General features: G+C 44.3%; 1 protein-coding gene across 1 annotated transcript; it reads left to right on the forward strand.

Moving 5' to 3' along the window:
- The first annotated feature begins 1,654 nt into the window (after nt 1-1,654).
- Nucleotides 1,655-19,335, forward strand: LOC102786116 (uncharacterized). Its single transcript, XM_006804831.2, has 9 exons — nt 1,655-3,734; nt 10,991-11,197; nt 11,500-11,713; nt 11,929-12,090; nt 12,945-13,163; nt 14,217-14,363; nt 14,486-14,726; nt 14,889-15,053; nt 15,410-19,335. The coding sequence occupies exons 1-9, from the start codon at nt 3,040-3,042 to the stop codon at nt 17,854-17,856; spliced, it is 4,497 nt and encodes a 1,498-aa protein (XP_006804894.2). The 5' UTR covers nt 1,655-3,039; the 3' UTR covers nt 17,857-19,335.
- Nucleotides 19,336-19,536: the final 201 nt, after the last annotated feature.

The raw sequence follows: 19,536 nt of genomic DNA on the forward strand, positions 1-19,536 counted from the left end.
AGCTCTTCTTTGGATGTTGGCTGCCTTTTGTTCTGTTCTCTGTCAAGCTGACCCCACACTGGTTTAATTAATGGTGAGGTCCGGGGTCTGGGGAGGCCGATCCACGACTGATGTCATGTGTGCTTTTACTACATTGGCAGTGTGTTCGGGATCATTGTCATGCCAAATATTGAAGCCGCTTCCAATCAGACTCTTTCCAGATGTTATTGAATGGTGGATCAATATGTGATGGTACTTTTCTCCATCTATAATTCCATCAGTTTTGATAATGGTGGTGATGATCAGAACCAAATATTGAAATTGTGATTCATCAATTCCATTCATCAATTCAATACCTGTTGTCATTAATTTTCGGTCCAGTTCTTGTGTAATTTGACACACCACAGCCTTTCTCCCTGTTTCCCTTCAATAAGAATGGCTTCTTGACACCCACCCTTGCACTGAGAACTTTTCTGATGAGACTTCAGTGAACAGCAGATGGATTGACTGAAGGCCTAGCAGATCAGGACGTTGCTGGATTTTTTCCCCCTGTTTCTTAAGGACATGGCTTTCAGATACTATTCATCTGCTGTACACAGTATTTAGCCTCCCACTCGTTAATCAACGAATAAAAATAGCCATCACAGCAATTGTAAATGAACATAATAGGCACCCTTTTTATACTAAGTAGTAAATAGCTGTCAAATGTAATTTTTCCCCTCAAAAATGTTGTAGTTTTAGATGTTTACATAAAGTACTTCACAGCTGTTCTTAAGCTGAACATAATTTTCCCTGCTGAGTGTAGTTTGGATGTAGATGTGTTCACAATTCGTAACAACACATAAAAAATAAACTACTCTGTTACATTTAAAATCCCTGCATTCACAATATTTCTTGACCTTAGAATACTGACAGATCGACTATAAAGTCTCTTATTTAAGAAGGATAACCAATAAACAACTGACGAATAAAAGTCAATCTTGCTGTGAAAAATGTAGTCGAGTACTTAAATATATTTAAAATACTTAAAAGGGAAAAAGTACATTACAGTAAACTACCCTGTCACCCGCCTCTGTCAGTGCTTCCCAGGGTGGCTGTGGCTACAATGTAGCTTGCCATCACCAGTGTGTGAATGGGTGTGTGAATGGGTGGATGACTGAATGTAGTGTAAAGCGCTTTGGGGTACGTAGGGACTGAGTAAAGCGCTATATAAATGCGGGCCATTTACCATTTATTTCATGATGTATCAGCCTTCATATCTCTCTAGACGAACTCAAGCTCTGCAGATTGAATTAATATTTATTATTTCATTTCTAAAAGGTGTATCTGCTTCACGTTGTTTGGATCACAGCGTTCTTTAAGGACTTCATTCATTTTTCTTTTATTTCCTTTATAAGTCCTCCCCATTGTTGGTATCAAAAAGGCTTGCCCCTTTTTGCTATTTAAATAAAGTTTCATCATCCCTCTTTCCATCACGCGCTCCCTCGCCGCATTGGTGAGAAGGGATGACGCGCATCCTGTACCTGCGAGGGATGCGTGCGTCTTGCGCCGGCTGGGCATGCGGCCTTGGGGGAAGGATGATGGGGATGCGGATGCCATGGCAACAAGCTGATTAGATTCCGACTATTATATGGACATTTATTTATTTAATATTTCATTTGCACGCGCTGGTTGCGCGCTTCTGCGGACGTGTCAGACCGACCTCTGAGTGTTGAGTCAGAAAAGGAAGTAAATTGAGCCGTAAACTGGACTCCATCTGCTCTGCACAATCTCCCGAGGACCAAGGCTCAACAAGTTGCTTTTTTTTAAAGGAAGGTTTGAAATTCATGGGAGCGCACAGTTTTACCTCGGAGCGGCTTTCTTCATTTAAATGTAGAGTCTGTAATCTGCCGTTGGTGCCATAAGAGGGGAAGGGACGCCGCCGTATCCCTGTAGACTGGACACAGTGTCATTGAAAAGTGAAGTGAAGTGCATGGCAGCGCCTGCATGTGAGGAAACATGGAATGTGGCGCGTCAGGCTGTGAGAACCTCATCAAGTTAATTGCGGTATCAGTTTTTTTTTTGTTTGTTTTTTTATAAAATAGCTTTTTTGTAAAGGAGGAAATCTGTCTGTGTGTCTGACTGCGCTTCAGTCGCGGGTAGATGGGTTTTCCGTCATGGTGAAGGTGTTTTTCCCGCACGGATACTGAAAATGACAACGTGTGGCGGACTCAGTGAAAACATGGGCTAGACCTGGGGTATTCTGACTTCCTTCCCAGCCGTATTTGTTCCCGTTTTTCCTGCGTGCATGTGCCTGGTTGCTGGTCGAGTGCGTGTCCGTATGAATCAGTGCGTCTCGGAATGAGCGCTCGTTTGTGCCTTTTTTCGTGCGTCCTTTCTGTCCGTTAACAACCCATCCCTCCTAACAGAGTATCGAGTGTCCTTGTCTTTCATCCTCGGATGAATGTTCCCCAGTCTGACACCTTAGCGCCCAAAACATCTCTTACATAATGATATATGATGAAAGGGGCAAAGACTGGGAAGGCAGCCTGGACATATAGGCTACACGGACAGGACACGGAGGGCCAATGAGCGTCGAGCGCTCTTATCTACAATAGACCGGGAATCCGGTGCCAATATGACCGGTGTCGGAGCGTTAAGGGCGACTGTGGAGCGGAGAGGGAGGGCCTCGGGCGGAGAGCAGCGTTTCAAGGACGAGGAAGGAGGACTGGCAGAGAAACATCTGTAAGGACAAACGAGACTCTTTAAGAAAAGAGGAAAAGTGAAGCTGCTGGCGTCACAGTGATAGGGGGGGAAGATTTTTGTCTGGATGGGGCTTTTTCCAAGGGCACTGAGGTAAGGATGGCCACATCCGCGAAAAGAGGGCGGAAGACTCCGGGAGAATGACTGGAGACACGCTGCACTTTTCTGTCGCTTCTTCAATTTAACATTCAGAGCGTCACTGACTTTCTCATCTATGTAACCTAGACAGGTCGACAGTACTGAATAGTTATTCTGAGGGGTGGGGGTCACAGGTTATATTGATCCTCCCCTCACACTCCTCCCCTTCCCTGAGTTGGGATGGATGGGGTGGCTGGAGGTGTGGGTACCCCTAGTAGCGTTGGGGGGTCCGGGGGTGACAGCCTGCCCAGGCGTAACGGAGGGGACTCGAAGAGGCGCAGTAAGGGCAGCTTGCCCTCTCCCGGCTACAGGCTGTCCCAGGCCTCGCTGGAGGGAGAAAAGGGCTCCTTTGGGGCAGATAGCACGTCCTCAGGTGGACGCGGGCGTCGCCTCTCCATCATGAGCGCCTCCACCAGGGACGGCCTGCCCTTCCGTACAGCAGGCACTCCAACTACCCCGATTCCCTTGCCGCCTCCTCCGTCCTCCTCTTTTGGCACAACCCATCCTCCTCCGCGATCAGTAGGCTTCGCCTCCCGTGCAGCCCTGGCCTCTACGTCCTCCACCGGGACCGGTGTCATGGTGGTGGCCACCGGTGCAGAGACCACCACAACCACAGCATGCAACACCAATGCAGCAGGAACCCCTGAGATGATGGGTCAGTCTAGCCTGGGTGGATTTGGCATGGGATTGGACGGGGAAGACTACAGCAACTCCAACCAGAGCACCTTCATCCAGAGACAGTTTGGAGCCATGCTTCAGCCTGGGGTCAACAAGTTTAGTCTGCGCATGTTTGGATCGCACAAAGCTGTGGAACAGGAACAGGAAAGACTGAAATCAGCAGGATCGTGGATCATCCACCCCTACAGTGACTTCAGGTATGGAGCCCTCCCACACACACATACACACACACACACACACACACACACACACACACACACACACACACACACACACACACCCTCCACAGCAGCTGGTCACTCTGATGTTGGTTTGTGAATTAAATGCCACTTGTAGCATTTTCAATACAGATTATGTTCTTTCTGAGAAATGTGGATCAAAGCAAGTTGAATTCATGCTCATTTTTACAGAGCACACTTGAAGTATAATGATAGACAATTAACTAGAGAGAGAAAGAGAGAGGAAAAGGAAAACAGATCATGCATTAAGCAACCTCTTCAGTTGTTAACAGGGGAAAATGGGGAGGAGGACAACTGGGAAAGGAGAAAGAAATGCAGGAGGCTAAATATATATTCCCAGGGCATGTCAGTAGTGCATAGTAAGTTACGTCAGGGTTAGAGGAGAAGATGAAGCTTAAACTGGGGTTGTACAACAAAGACACAGCTACAGGTGCTCATGGAAAGAGCAGTGATCAGGGGCTAAGGTCTCCAAGATAGACAGAACGCTACAATGGCTGGTCTCCATTTCTAAGAGGAACATTTTATTATAGTAGCCTGTTGTTTCCTGGAAATAATCTTTTAGAGATATAGACAAAAGGTGCACTTCCCTTTCCAAGTAACTTAGGTAAAAAGTTCAGTATGTTTTCATGTAAAGGTGGCTTAACCAAGCACAGTGCTCCCTGTTGGTGGCTTTACAGAGGGATTAGGATTTTTCTGCCACCTGAGCTGAATAGTTAGTACAGCAATCGTCTGATTGTTGGGGATTTCTCTGTATTATTGTAGGGTCTTTACTTTACAATATAAAGCATCTTGAGGGGAGTGTTGTGATTTATACATATCTCTCTCTCTCTCTCTCTCTCTCTCTCTCTCTCTCTATATATATATATATATATATATATATATATATATATATATATATACATATACACAGTGGATTTTCATTAGGCTGTTACTTATTGCAACTTTTTGAATGGAGGCCAGTATGGGAGATAAACTTCATGAGTGCCTGGCAGGCTATCCTTAACACTTCTGGCTAGATTGCATGCACCATTGCACATGTTAAATATGCGTTATTATTTATGAGTTAATAGGCCAGGTATTCACAGAAAATCGCTCTCCATAATTGCATGTGCCTAAGATGTGCAGATGGACAGCAAAGGGAGAGGCAGCATTCATAATCTCCAGACAGACTGCAGCAACAATGGATGACTTGATCCCCAAGGCTCCTGGCCCACTTTTGTCTCATCAACCACACACAGGCACAAACTGACTGTGTCATTTTTGTATTGTCTGTCAATGTAATGATCGCTCACAAGTGCTTCTTATGGGGCTGCTCGCAGGTAATGTGATGTAGGTAGTCAGCGAGGAAGGCGGGGCAAGATCGACAAAGAGTGTTGTGAATGGGTTTGTGATTCATTGAATCTTAGCCTGTCCTGCATTAATTGATGTTCAACCAAGACATCTGACGAGTTAAATAGTCCTAATTAGCCCATTGCAGAACTGCAATTGAATTTTAGTCAATTATGTATGGCATTCTAAATTATGCAAGTTGAGTATGCATTATGCATTATTCAGTCATCTAACTTTTCCGTTAAGTACCTGAAGAGGAACTTTGCAAGGCCGAGGCGTGAGAGACAAGAAGACAGATTACCTTCAGAGCTGCTTTATGTGTTTTGGCCCTGGCAGCCACTAGAATGTGTGGTAGCGCTTGTGCTCGTACATTTGGTCTGTCATTACTGAGTCTGCCGATAAGCTCCCACACCTTTCACCTCATTAAGAAAAGATGTGATGCTGCTGCACCTATAAGAATACATAACGAGGGGCAGAAGAGGTGAAGAAAATACACATTGTGGCACAAGAAGCATACAAAGTGAGAGATGAAGGGTGAGGAGAGTTAGAAATAGAAGCAGAGTGAATTCCTGTTGAATCAGGGATGCTGCTGATACATGTACAGTTGTCCTTGTTTGTCTGTATGTGCCGGGCTGGATGATGGGTGGAAACTTGCAAGGAGCTGACATCTGGCCAACCGCAAGCAGGGAATCAATCACAGGCAACACAGGACACACTTGGCCTCAATTACAGTAGATTTGGTTTTTTGGTATGACAACAGCTGAGCAGGTAGATACAGGTCGGTTACCCTCCACCACCTGTTCGTGTTCAAAATGAAATACTGATGAGGTTACAGAGACCAGCTTTGATTGCATTTGCAATTCCTGTGTGTATAAGCATGTGCGAGTGCAGTTTACAAGTGCACACTATATGCATTTATACCCGAATGAACCGCACAGTACACAGCTCCCGGTGTTTCACCAGGTGGAAAATCAGAAACCAGGTTGTGTCAGGTATTTATTCTGATTTTTAGTTTGGCTGTCACATCTTCTTGTCTGTTTGGGTCTTCCCTTCTTCATTCAGGTTTGAATCAGCTGTCACATCCCCATGGAAACAGTAGGCTGTAGTACATAGAAGCAGAGTAATGTGCAGTGTACATGAACAGTGTCACTTAGTATTTTACTCAGCAAACTAAAACAATGTATACAATCCACATTTTAATCTGTGAAACCTGTATGATAGATACAAGATTGCAAGAATAAATATATTTTCTTAAGTTAAAGATGAGAAATACATAATTCCCTGAAGGGTAATGTACTATATTGAGCAGTAGGAGTAAGTACTCAGTAAGTACTCAAGCAAAAGCAAGTCCATTAGAAGAAAAGGCCAAACATGAATTTTACTGTTTCATTGCATGAAAGGAATAAGAAAAAAGAAACTGACTTGATGTAAGAGGAATATTTCTTCAGGTGAATTGCTAACAAGTCACCATCTAACATTTCAGATTGTGAGCTGTTAGCTGGTACTGTACAGACATTTAAAAACAAGGAAATAAACAAATAATAAAATAGATTAGATTAGATAGCTCAAGGAGCAAATGCACATTAAAATATATTCAAGTACCTCAAAATACTAGAGATCAGAGGAGAATGGCCAGCCTGGTTTGAGCTGATAGGAAGGCAACAGTAACTCAAATAACCACTTGTTACAAGCAAGATATGCAAACGAGCGTCTCTGAATGCACAGCATGTTGAACCTTGAAGCAGATGGACTACAGCAGATCAGGAACACACTGGGTGCCACTCCTGTCAGCTAAGAACAGGAAACTCAGACTGTACATCAGAAGGTTGTAAAAATGTTTTCTGGTCTGATGAGTCTCAATTTCTGCTCAGACATTCAGATTGTAGGGCCAGAATTTGGCATAAACAACATGAAAACATGGATCCATCTTGCCTTGTAAGAATGGTCCAGGATGGTGGTGGTGTGATAGTTGCGGCACAGTGTGAGTCCCGTTGTACCAGCTGAGCACCATTTAAGCAATCCTTAGTTTTGTTCGTGACCATACCCAACCCTTTATGATCACATTGTACTCATCTGCTTCCAGCAGGATAATGCGCTGTACCACAAAGTTCAAATCACTTCAAACTGCTTTCTTACAAATGAGGATGAGTTCACTGTACTTACATGGCCTCCACAGTCACCAGATTCCATTTCCAATACAAGCACCTTTGGGATGTGGTGGAACAGGAGATTTATTCATGAATGTTCAGCCAACAAATCTGCAGCATGTGTGATGCTGTCATGCCAACATGGAGCAAAATCTCTGAGGAATGTTTCCAGCACCCTGTTAAATCTATGCTTCAAAGAATTAAAGCAGTTCTGTCCAATCTAATACTAGGAAGGTGTACCTAATAAATTGTGCACTGTATATGTACTAGCATTTTCCACCTATAATACAGCACTGCCACAAACAATATTTTCCATAATCTGTAAATTAGATGTGGAAATCAGAGCATAATCTTCAATATGATAAAATCACAATATGTTGCCTACAATAACAGTAATGTCACAATATATTTATGCTGTGATACACATGTATATCATGTGGTAACACAATCATCTATGACACATAACAATATTTTAATAGGAAGAAAATCTCAGCGGGTAAAATATTGGAATTATATATGAATTCACTCAGCCATGGTGTTTGTGTGTTTTATCACTATAACTTAATTTCAGTAACCTGTCAGAGTTAATTAGTTGTCTGATTTGTTCCCCACCCCCGCTCCCCGTAACTTTCTTCTTTGCTGCAAATTCTGTGTTACCACAAGGAGTCTTGAGCTAGTGACTGTAGTAAGTTAAATTTACTGGGGAGTCAGTTTCAGAGCGCCTACATATTTTAATTTAAATACTGATATAATATTGATGTAGATGTCAACAAATGCATCGCAAGAGGAGGAACAATCATTTTCCTGTGTCCATGGAATGTTTTTCCAAGCAGTTAATCAATAATCAGTGGTTGGATAATCAATTAGTCACTGGTTGAGGATTATTTTATGCTGATCAGTTAGTCACTTCAGTAGAGACATTATTAAGTAAATAAGTTTGGTTAAAAGGGCAAAAGCAAAGTCCACACGTCAATGTTAAATTAATCGTTTTAAAAGTAACCTCTCTAAGGTTTTCCATGGGAGCCTCGTTAGGTACAGGATTATGGTTCATATTGTTTACGGGGTCCTGACAGGCATGATGTAATTTACAAACATGTTCCCACAGTCAGAGTTAACAAGCGAGTTCTCCAAGTCAGGAGTAAATCGCCTTCACTGCTACGACAACTGCAAGAGCGACCATGTTGCTGTAAATAATCCCTGCGTGTTCGTTGCCAGTGATTATGAAGCAATACATCTGTCAGTGTAAGTGACAAAGTCAGACAGAAGAGTGTGTGGGGCCGAGCGATGACTCATGCATGCTTAATATTCATCAGTCTAGTGGTAGCATCACACCATGAGGTTCTGTTACTAAATTGGTGCTCCATAGCAATCGACCGCAGAGCTTGAGTGTACTTTGTCTAAAAAAAGAGACACTGTGTGTGTAAATGAGCGAGACGGAGACAGCGTGAGGATGCAAGAATAAGCAAGTCATTGATAACGCGTTGGCTAAAGGGCTTAGCAGAAACGAGAGAGAGAGATGACACGAATCATCTCCCGATGATTGGATCGGCTCTTCTGTCATACTTTAATCACTTTCAGCATCCAAATGACATGAGTGATCGCCTGCTTTTCTTTCCGAGACGACTACATCACAGAGTCCTCCAGCATGACATTCAGATTGATGAGGCCTCCCAAGGTTACTGATCGTTTGCCTCCCTCTGTTCTTAACTGTCTTCCTCCTTTTCTCAAATCACTTTTGCCTTTTTTATTAGTATGAAGCACAGGTGCTTTATCTTGCCAAAGCAAAGGATGAAACTGTCTTGAGGGAAACATTCATATCTACTACAGCCTGACTTATATTACCAGGAGGACTGCACTTGTTATTGTCCTGGCTGAATAAACACAGATTATTTAACAAACACCTGTTTGAACACATTTGTAGCTTTATGAAAGTTTTTAAAATCTTACAGAAATCTTAGTAGAAATGTGAATTTTAAAAGGTCGGGGTGGTTATCAGGTAGGAGAGAGCTGGCCTGTTGCATTTTAAGAAGTGCCCTTCAGTTTGCAAGTTGGAGAACTGAATATTACAAGTTGGGCCCTGCTTTTCACAGAGAGGCCTCTCCTGCTTTCACTGAAGTTTTATCAGAATGGTGGCAAATTTCTTGCAGTAACATCTTCCATAGGCACTTGCATCTGACCCTCCAACTTGGGGACCACCAATGTTGTATAACTGTGCCAGTAGCATCTTTTAACCACTAGCAGCAGTCTTTCTTTTTTTTCAATCAGGTGGAAATGCATTTAACAAGTTTTAGAAAATCTAATGACACCAAGTTGTTGGGAAAGCTTTAAGAACGTGATACCCATCTTGCCCTCAGGTGCTTCAACTTTGACCAATCTTGTTTTGATGTGTCTCTTTGAACTTATGGAAATGTAAAATTGAATCAGAGTTGTGCCCCTTTGAATCTAATTTTTCAGGATTATATGTTTAGGATGGGAATGTCAAAATGGACGGATGCTTGGCTCTGCCTTTTGCAATGTGGAGGAACACAAGAGGAAGACACGGTGCCCTGATTCAGCCAAACAACATTTTTTTTAAATGAATATGCAGGAAACGTAGCATTATCCACATCAAGTGCAGGATACAGTCTTTTTTTTTTAACAGTAGGAATTTTGACTCATCACAGTAGAAGAAGCATGCTCTAGGCTCTCTCATCTTCCTGTAAAAGAAGACGTCATTCATCAGAAGAGGCCTCCTTCTTCCATTGCTCTGTGTTCCAGTTCTGATGCTGTCATGCCCATTGTTGGCTCTTTCAGTGGTGGACCGGAGTCAGCACGGACACCCTGACCCTGGTCTGTGGCTATTCAGCCCTATACCCAACAAATTCTGACATCTTTCTATCAGTCAGCATCAACTTTTCAGCTCGTGTGTTGGATCCAACCACGCTGCCCAGCGTTTACGCCCCTGCATCAGTAAAACTTGGTTCACCACTGCTCCTTCCTTGGACCACTGCATACCAGGAACACCCCATTTTTCCTGCTTCTAACGCATCAATTTTGAGGACAAAACATACACTTGGGATATCCCACCCACTAACAGGTGCCATGATGAAGAGATAATCAGTGTTATTCACTTCACCTGCCGGTGGTCAAAATGTTATGTGTGATTGGTATACTTCACCACACTGTCATTTCACAGAGAGCTTATAAGCAGGTTCACTCTTGAAAAGTGACAAAGTGACACATGCAGATTTCAGTCACAGTGAATACTAATCTTGTTCAGTTTAGAGTATTCTGTTAATGCTCATCATTTGAGCTGCTCACAGGTGACAAAACCGTGGTGTCTCTGTTTGTAAAATCATGTTAATATAGATTTCAGTAATACTGACTTATGCTAAACATACATATAGATAAAGCTTATATTGGTCCCAGTAAAGAAAAGAGAAATTTTGCTTACATTAATATTTAATATTTCTGTTTTTGGTTTGCGAGATGCTGCTAAACCTCTTTTACCACAACATGAAAGTCTTTTTTCTGTTTTTGCATTAGCATGTGAGTCAGCATATTCAACTGGTTAAGATACTGCCAAAGTGTGCAAAGTCAATCCAAACAGCAGCTTGAGATGTTTTTGCCTTTATTTTAAATTCTATTTGTGGTATTTGGCAAACCTTTTAAAACAACAAGACAATATAAGAAAACAAGAAACGTAGATGGAGAGACCAGAGTTAAATAAAGAGTAACTGTCCATCGTTATCTTTTTAGATTCTACTGGGACCTTTTGATGTTACTGTTGATGATGGGAAACCTAATCATCCTGCCAGTGGGCATCACGTTCTTTCGAGACGAGAACACTCCTTCATGGATCATCTTTAACGTGGTCTCGGACACTCTCTTCATGGTCGATTTGGTCCTTAACTTCAGGACCGGCATCGTCAAGGAAGACAACACTGAGATATTACTCGACCCGAGGTTAGAAGGAGCATTTATGTGCGTGTGTGTGTATTGTCTGGAATATCAGTGCAGCAGGCCCAATGCCATAAATTTAAATTTGCTCTTCTGGCCATCTGCTGGGTTTGTGTTCAAACAAATTAATGTGTGAGATGTGAAAAGGTGATGTGAGGCCAGTGGCAGAGCTTTGTTCAAATCCCACTGTGTTCCTGTTGAATATTTATGAGGAAGGTTTCATGCCAAGCAAATGTTGAACTCTCTTCCACGAGACTAGACTGCCTAATGAGGAATGACACTGGTCTTCCATCTCACTCTAACGTCAGGGCGATTCGCCAGAAATACCTGAAGAGCTGGTTCCTCGTGGACTTTGTGTCATCCATCCCGGTGGATTACATCTTCCTAATGGTGGACAGTCTGGACTCAGAGGTCTACAGGACGGCCAGGGCGCTGCGGATAGTCCGCTTCACCAAAATCCTGAGCCTGCTTCGGCTCCTGCGCCTGTCCAGGCTCATCCGCTACATCCACCAGTGGGAGGAGGTAAGAAGCACAAACTCAGATATTTGTGGAAAAGATTTAATATTTAAGGCATGACTCATCAGAAGCCCCTTTTGTATGAAACAACATGCTTGGAGGGCAGAGGCACCCCCGTTTTGGATGTGTTGCTGATCAAGAGGCTTTTAGGGATAAAAAAAATCTAAAACCCCATTTGCTCTCTTTAACCGCACTTATTTTTACGTCCTCTTCTTTCTCAGATCTTCCATATGACCTATGACCTTGCCAGTGCTATGGTAAGGATAGTAAATCTAATTGGCATGATGCTGCTGCTGTGCCACTGGGACGGCTGTCTCCAGTTTTTGGTCCCCATGCTGCAGGACTTCCCTCCTGACTGCTGGGTTTCTAAGAACGTGATGGTGGTGAGTCTCTGTGTTATTTTTAATATGTTTCAGTGAACGATTTTATTGTCAGGCCAACAGACGCAGGACGTGATGTTCAGGCTGAGCTGAATGAATCACACAAAAGCCTATCTGGATTGTTTGAACAGCGTGCGCAATATTTGTTTGAGATTTAAGCAAACCGCTGCTTCTGAAAAGACTCACTGTTTATCAGATTTGCCATGCTTTGCCCCTTATCTGTGTTAACTGGCTCATGCAGCAACATGTCCAGTTAGAATAAGATTGACTGTAATTAAAAACCTCCCAGAGATCAGGTGTAGGTGTGAATGAGCTCAATCTGTGGAAGGCCTGGGGACCTGCTGGAGATTTTGCATGAAAGCATACAGACTCAGATATTCAGCTGATTCATGTCTTGCAGTTGCCTGTGTGATGGTTGCTAAGCAGACTGATGCTGGGATTTTCCCCAGAGAAGGTCCCCTTGTCCAATGGACCATTAACGTCTTAGTATAATTGGACTCATACACAAAAACACACACACACACACATAGAGGCGGCTCATTTTATTGTCAGTCTTTAGAACATTTATTTAATAATGCAAGATGACGGCCCTTTTATTGTTTTATATGTAGCGCAGCTGCTCGATTTTATGATTTTGGTCAGCACACTGGCTTTCGGCACTTAAATTGCTCTCCTGCAATATGTTATGATCTCAGCTGTATTTTCTAAAATGGTTAGGCTGAGCCACTCAGAGGGGAAAACGCTCCCGTAACCCGACTAAAATAAGAACAGTTCAAGGCTCCAGCGTCTCTGTAATTAACGCTTGAAACTTGTTTTATTCCTCTGTCACCCTTCCTCTCTTCCTCTCCCGCTCACAGAACGACACATGGGGTGTGCAGTACTCCTATGCTCTGTTCAAAGCCATGAGCCACATGTTGTGTATCGGCTACGGTGCCCAGGCTCCCGAGGGGATGACTGATGTGTGGCTCACCATGCTCAGTATGATTGTAGGCGCCACCTGCTATGCCATGTTCATCGGCCACGCCACCGCTCTGATCCAGTCACTAGACTCATCGCGGCGACAGTATCAGGAAAAGGTGAAATATGACGCTTGTTTATGAGTGTTGTATGACTGTGGGTGCTTCTGACTATGTAGATCTACAAGCCATCCAGGTGGGTCCGTTCTGGGTCATGCAGCCTTTAGGTTGACTCTCCTTGTTCAGACTTTAAACTTTGTTCAATTTTTTTGTCTGGGGTTTCAATTACTATTATTAGCGGTAGGCTGGTTTTAATTAATGCTGAAGCTAAGATTCACAATTTAAAATGAAACAAAAAAATGCTCCAAATTCTTAAATTTGGACAAATCTTTGCATGAAGCCAGTGCAAGGGGAAGCATAGATCACTGTAAGAAAAATGTGTGGAAAAAACGAGTTTGTGATTTATGTTGGGAAAAAAACAAAGAGTTTGCTAAAGTTATCACAGTGACCTTTATTTTATTAGAAATCAAAATAGGCCCTTTTTAGTGTTAATGATTAATACAAACCGTGGGAGGCATGAACTTTTTTAGCTCCTAAAGAGGACCCTGCCAGAAAAAGTCAGATAACCATGGGAGTAGTGTTTTTCAATTTGGGAATGAACCTAGTAAAGGGGTCAAGAGATAAACTAGAGTTCAAAAAAGGGGGGAAACATTTCAACATATTTCTAACACCCGGAAGTACGCTCTAGTAAGATAAAGTATTTAAGAAGTTGGTGTCTGAAATCACTGAAGTTCTTCCGCATAATAAATATAGGCATATAATGAATTAGGGTAATTCACATTGTACAGTTAAAAACAATATTATGCCCTTGAAAATGTCCACAGTGTTGAAGAGATCGTAACTTCCCACTGGAGCTGTGAGTCAACATTCGTAGATTTGAAATTATACCTCACAATGGCTGTGCAAAGTGATGATAGTTTACTATCTAACATATATACATCTCACTGTCTGAATATCTATTGAGGCACTGACCCACACACACCAACACAAACATATCAAACTGAGGTCACATTTCAAGGTTGATTCTGATTTAAAATCTCTAAAGAATGTATTTCCACAGTCTGCGTGTACTCTTCTCTTAAAGTGAATGTGTTTGTGCCTTCGTTATTGCAGTACAAGCAGGTGGAGCAGTACATGTCGTTCCATAAGCTCCCGGCAGATGTTCGGCAAAAGATCCACGAGTACTACGAGCACCGCTTCCAGGGAAAAATGTTCGATGAAGAGAACATCCTGGGAGAACTTAGTGAGCCGCTAAAAGAGGTGATAAACTCACAAACACCCACACCATCACACATACATGCCGTAGATGCTGTGTTCATGCCTGCAGCAGATCTCAGACTAGCACTCCCTCCTCTCTTTATCCCTTCTTCCTCTTTGTTTAGGAGATAGTCAGCTTTAACTGCCGCAGCCTGGTTGCTAACATGCCGCTGTTCGCCAACGCTGATCCCAACTTTGTGACCGCCGTACTTACCAAGCTGCGCTTTGAAGTGTTTCAGCCATCAGACTTCATCATCCGTGAGGGCACAGTTGGACGTAAGATGTACTTTATCCAGCACGGACGCGTCAGCGTGCTGACCCGTGGCAACAAGGAGACCAAGCTGAGTGATGGGTCTTACTTTGGAGGTGAGGATGTTTTGGTGTCTCGTTTAACAAGAAGGAGAAGGTTTTGGAGGGTGGAGCAGAAGCAGAAGATAGCAGTAGTTTTTTCTGTGGTTGGTTTTGCAGAACTACTGTATATACTGCAATTTCCCTGTTATATTGATAAAACTGTCCTCTAATTGTCAGAGATCTGCTTATTGACTCGAGGACGGAGGACAGCCAGTGTCCGAGCAGACACATATTGCCGTTTGTACTCTCTCAGTGTGGACAGCTTCAATGAGGTTCTGGAGGAACACCCGATGATGCGACGTGCCTTTGAAACTGTTGCAGCTGACCGACTGGACCGTATTGGTAACTTGTGGTTTTTGAATTGCTACGTACATTTGTTTTTCAATACTGACAATACCAAATACTTGCAGATATCACAGGCCCTTTGTTAGGATTGTTCAAGCCGCCAAAAGATCAGGAGTCCTCTTTGAATACAAGCTGTAAGAATTAAAAGTAAAAATAACTAAGGATTAGAAATCTTTGTAATGTAAAAAAACAGGAAAACGCTTGAGGCTAAAACTCCAGCTACGTGACAGCTTTACCTACTTTAAAAGATATCATTCCTTTAGGCATTCCGTTTTGTCAAGCTCAGTACCTCAGGTTACAAAGACATGTTGAAGATTTTATTTCACATTTCCCCTTCTTTTTCTCCTCTACAGGCAGGAAGAACTCCATGCTCACGCGGAAGTCATCCCAGGGCGGTTCTCTTGGTGGCAGCATGGGTCGTGGTGGAGGCCGGGGTGGGGGGGGTCCAGGAGGTGGTGGTATGACAGCAGGAGGTCTGGGTTCCTGTGACAGCATGCTGGTGCAGCAGATTGTTAAACACGACAGCATGCCAGCCATGCAGGATGCCATCGCGGCAGCTGCTGCCGCTGGAAGAAGTGGCACGGTGTCTCCTCGGCCACGCCCCGTCATCTGGGCGCCGCTGGTCCATGCTCCCCTGCAGACTGCGGCTGCAACAAGTAATGTAGCCATTGCCCTCATGCACCAGCAGCAACAGCAACAGCAGCAGCTGCAGCAGCTGCAGCAGCAGCAGCACGCTCTTGGAGGAGCTTTTTACCTGCCCTCCCCTCTCATCTCCCCCTCTCCCTCCTCCTCTTTCCCTCTTTCTTCTCCTCGTGCTCCTGTGTTGCAGCCCCTTCGCCCCTCTGTGAGCTCTCTCATTGGGATGATGGCGATGGGAGGATTAGGTGGCTTGTCGCCAAGAGGATTTCCTGTCTCCCCCTCAACCATGGGCCCTCCTGGTGGGGTGACATCGCCTCCTGTTGCTAAAACTCCACCCACTTCAGCCTCCTCTGTCCCAACTTCTGTCCAACAAGGAAGGAATCTCCATTACAGCCTCCGACTTCAGGCAGATCATCCCTCAGCGATTTCTGGATCTCTTGGAGCCCAAACAGGAGGAGGAGGACCAGCTGCACCTCCCCACAAAACACCAGCCGCCAATCCGCCTGCCTCCAGTGGCCCACCAGATGGCAACACTTCGCTTACAGCTCAGCAAGGGGCAAAAGAGGCTCTGTTACGTCATGGAGGAAACACTTCACAGGGTCTCCCAGCACTAGGAAGACTCACCCAGGAAGCCAGGCTGCTCTCAGCCTCACAGCCCACCCTGCCTCATCGCTCTTGGGCTGCAGTGCAGCCTCACCCTCCTCTCCATCGGAAGGCTTCTGGCGGTAATTTGCTAGCAGCTCCGTTTCTGGCAGGGCAATTAGCCAGGGGAAGCAGTGCAGGCCTGCTGACCTCTAATCCTTCAGTACAGCTGGTGACAAATATGCCATTTAATGCACAAACACAAGCACAGGGCACACTTCCTGTCCAGCCCACTATAGCACAGACTGTATACACACAGTCTGCAGCTCACACTGCCTCTGCTGCCACAGCTGCACACATGCCTTCTACATCTTCTGTGCCAGCATCTTCCTCTCCTCCAAAGCATACCCCGCTCTCCTCTGCCACCCCTTCCCCTGCACCCACTCCTTCATCTCCTACACCTATTCTTTTCCAGACTCCTCGACCGAAACCAATCCCAATGACCCCTTCCCGCTCCTCCTCTCCTCCTCTCTGCTCCACCCCTCCATCGGCAGGAACAAGCCCACTGTTGCTCTCTTCAACTCCTCGTCCCAAACCGATTCCTACACCCTCCTCCCGCTCGTCCTCTCCCTCTCCCTCTTCCACACCACCTCCATCCTCTGTTTCTACCCCTGTTCCACTACCTCAGCCTTATGGGACCAGATCCTCACTCACATCCTCTTCGCCCCCTTCCTCTTTGGTTTCATCTTCTCCGCCCCACCCCCAGAGCCCAAGAGCGAAGGCATCCAACACACCACCATCTGCTTCTCCATTGTCGGGTGCCAGCCCTGTCTTGACTCCAGTCCCTTCTCCCACTCAAACAACCCGCACCCGAACATCTACCCCTTCCCAAACGCCTACTCAAGCCAGCACACCGGGTACCCCTACCCAGACCTTCACCCCAACACCTTCCTCATCTCCCACCCCTCTTACATCTGTCCCCTCCCTGAGTAAATGCCACAGTCCAACACCTTGTCTCCAGGCCTCAGTCTCCAGCTCAGCAAGAGTCCCCACTTCAAGCCAGATTCCTAAACAGGTCTCACCTCTCACCCCAACCCAAACTTCAACTCTGTCCCAAACACCTGCTAGCACTAACACTCCAACTAAAGTAACTTTTTCAGTTCATCCTGTAAAGCAAACATCTCCTGTCCTAACTCCAAGCTCCACTGCCAAACAAATCACATCCACAGCCTCCTGCTCAACAATGTTATGTCCAAACCAGAGCTCCACAAAGTCCCCCTCTCCTTCTACCCCCTCCAGCACCACCACCAACACCACTCCTTGTGTTCAGCCGGCCTCTTCTAACCCCCCAAAACAAATACCAAGCACCATGGCTGCCCCTACCCAGTCCTCAAAACTCAATACACGTTCCACCCCTGTCCAGACCACACAAGCATCCACCACTGCACCCACCCAGTCGGCACACGCAGACTCCCCTGCCAAATCCACCTCTCCTAAAGGTGGACAAAAAGACCCTCAGCTGTCACCGGGCAGAAAAGACTCAGAGGGACTACGACACAAACTGCCCGCCAACATGTAAAACATAAAAAAATTTAAAAAAAAAAAAAAAAAAATGAGGAGGAAAACCTCATAAAATGTTGGACTTTGTGTTGTGGTGGGTGCCTGAATAGCAGAGCCATGGATATGCAGAGTTGTGTCAGTGTTGGCACCAGACAAGCCGTGATCTCACGAGGACAAATACATGTTTGCATTCACTCTAGGATGTGATTGTCTTAGAACATCAGGTGTTCACGTGACTCACAGCCAAGCCATCAATCAAGGATCCAGGAGAAAGACTTTAGGGGTCCGCAGAGGGGTTGATAAGGCAGAGTCTAATAAAAACATCCAAATGTATACATACATATCTGTGTTAGTGATTGTTGGAGCAAGCTGGGGAGCTGAAGTGGAAATATGCTGCAGTGTATCTACACAATAAAACGGGAAGGAAACAACATCTGGGAGTCTGGAAAATAAATTAGAAGCTAATGAAAAAAAGCAATACTTGTGATGCATTTTTCTCACTAATTAAACAGGAAATTTCCTTGACAATAATAATGAATGTGGGAAGATATTAATCGTTTTCCTGTTTGAAGGAAAGTCATGATGACAACATGCAGGCAATAGAGCAGATACTTCCTTGTTTCCAGCTCCAACTCCCTCTTGCCTCCTATTCTTCACCAAAGTGTAATATTTTCTCATCAGAATAATAATAATTATACTGATATAGCGTTTAAAAAGCACTGTAAAGTCAATATTCATATGAATTTGAAAAATTAGGAGCAGTCCACTTGTAGTTTTGTTGTCCCAGGTGCGTGGTGTTTAGTTTTTGAACAATACAAACCTTTTAAATCTACATGTTCGCTTTGACAGCTTCTGTAAATTGTATTTTTTTTTCTTCTCTGTGTGTGTGACACACAATACTGCTCTGCTGTGCATTGTGGTTCACTTGATTTCTTTCTTTCTCCACCCGTCTCCCTGTACTGTAAATACGTGCCTCTCTGTGGGTCTGTTGTGTGCTTCCTCACTCCTCGGTCTCTTTGTCTTTCATCTCGTGTCTGTCTAGCTGCCTTTCATCTGATTTCACAGCTCTGGTCGCTAACTGTTTCTTTGACGCTCACAGACTCACTCCCTTTCTCTCAGTTTGCCCGACACTTTGCTCTCTGCTGCCGTCGGCCTCATGTTCAATTAGCGGTTTCCTTCTTCTGTCGCCCTATGACACTGTTTCAGCACAGTTTCCAGTGATGTTTGATGTTTTCTCTGGGTAGCAACAAGGCATTTCTGTCTTAATCCCTGATACCATGTTGCCTAGACGATATATTTAAGGACCAAATGTTTTATTTTTTATTTATCACAGCTTTAGCTTTTGGAAAGAAAAGACGGCTAATAGTACTGCCAAACTGATGATCATGAGTGTGACACTGAGGGTGATGATTTTCTGCTTGTGATAATGATGATGCTGACATGATGATGATGGTGTATAGCTGGATGTAAGAATAAAGTGGATTTAGGTATTATCTTGTCGAGCGTGTTGAGTTGTGAGTTTATTGTGTGTGTGTGTGTGTGTGTGTGTGTGTGTGTGTGTGTGTGTGTGTGTGTGTGTGTGTGTGTGTGTGTGTGTGTGTTCAGTCTCACAGACTTGATTTAGGTTTCAACCTATTTTGAATTCATGACCTTTGGACCATTTAAGCAGGACTTTTACATTCATAACTAAAAACTGTTA

Source organism: Neolamprologus brichardi, chromosome 11 (assembly GCF_056152115.1).
Source record: "Neolamprologus brichardi isolate AB-2024 chromosome 11, ASM5615211v1, whole genome shotgun sequence".
NCBI classification, from domain to species: Eukaryota; Metazoa; Chordata; class Actinopteri; order Cichliformes; family Cichlidae; genus Neolamprologus; species Neolamprologus brichardi.

What these genes read in the sequence shown, in the direction of transcription:
- LOC102786116 (XM_006804831.2), top strand. Translation starts at nt 3,040, where the DNA reads ATGGATGGGGTGGCTGGAGGTGTGGGTACCCCTAGTAGCGTTGGGGGG. An exon ending in GAGATATTACTCGACCCGAG is followed by an intron (nt 11,198 to 11,499) that starts GTTAGAAGGAGC and finishes CTCTAACGTCAG; the next exon opens with GGCGATTCGCCAGAAATACC. An exon ending in TTTCTAAGAACGTGATGGTG is followed by an intron (nt 12,091 to 12,944) that starts GTGAGTCTCTGT and finishes TCCCGCTCACAG; the next exon opens with AACGACACATGGGGTGTGCA.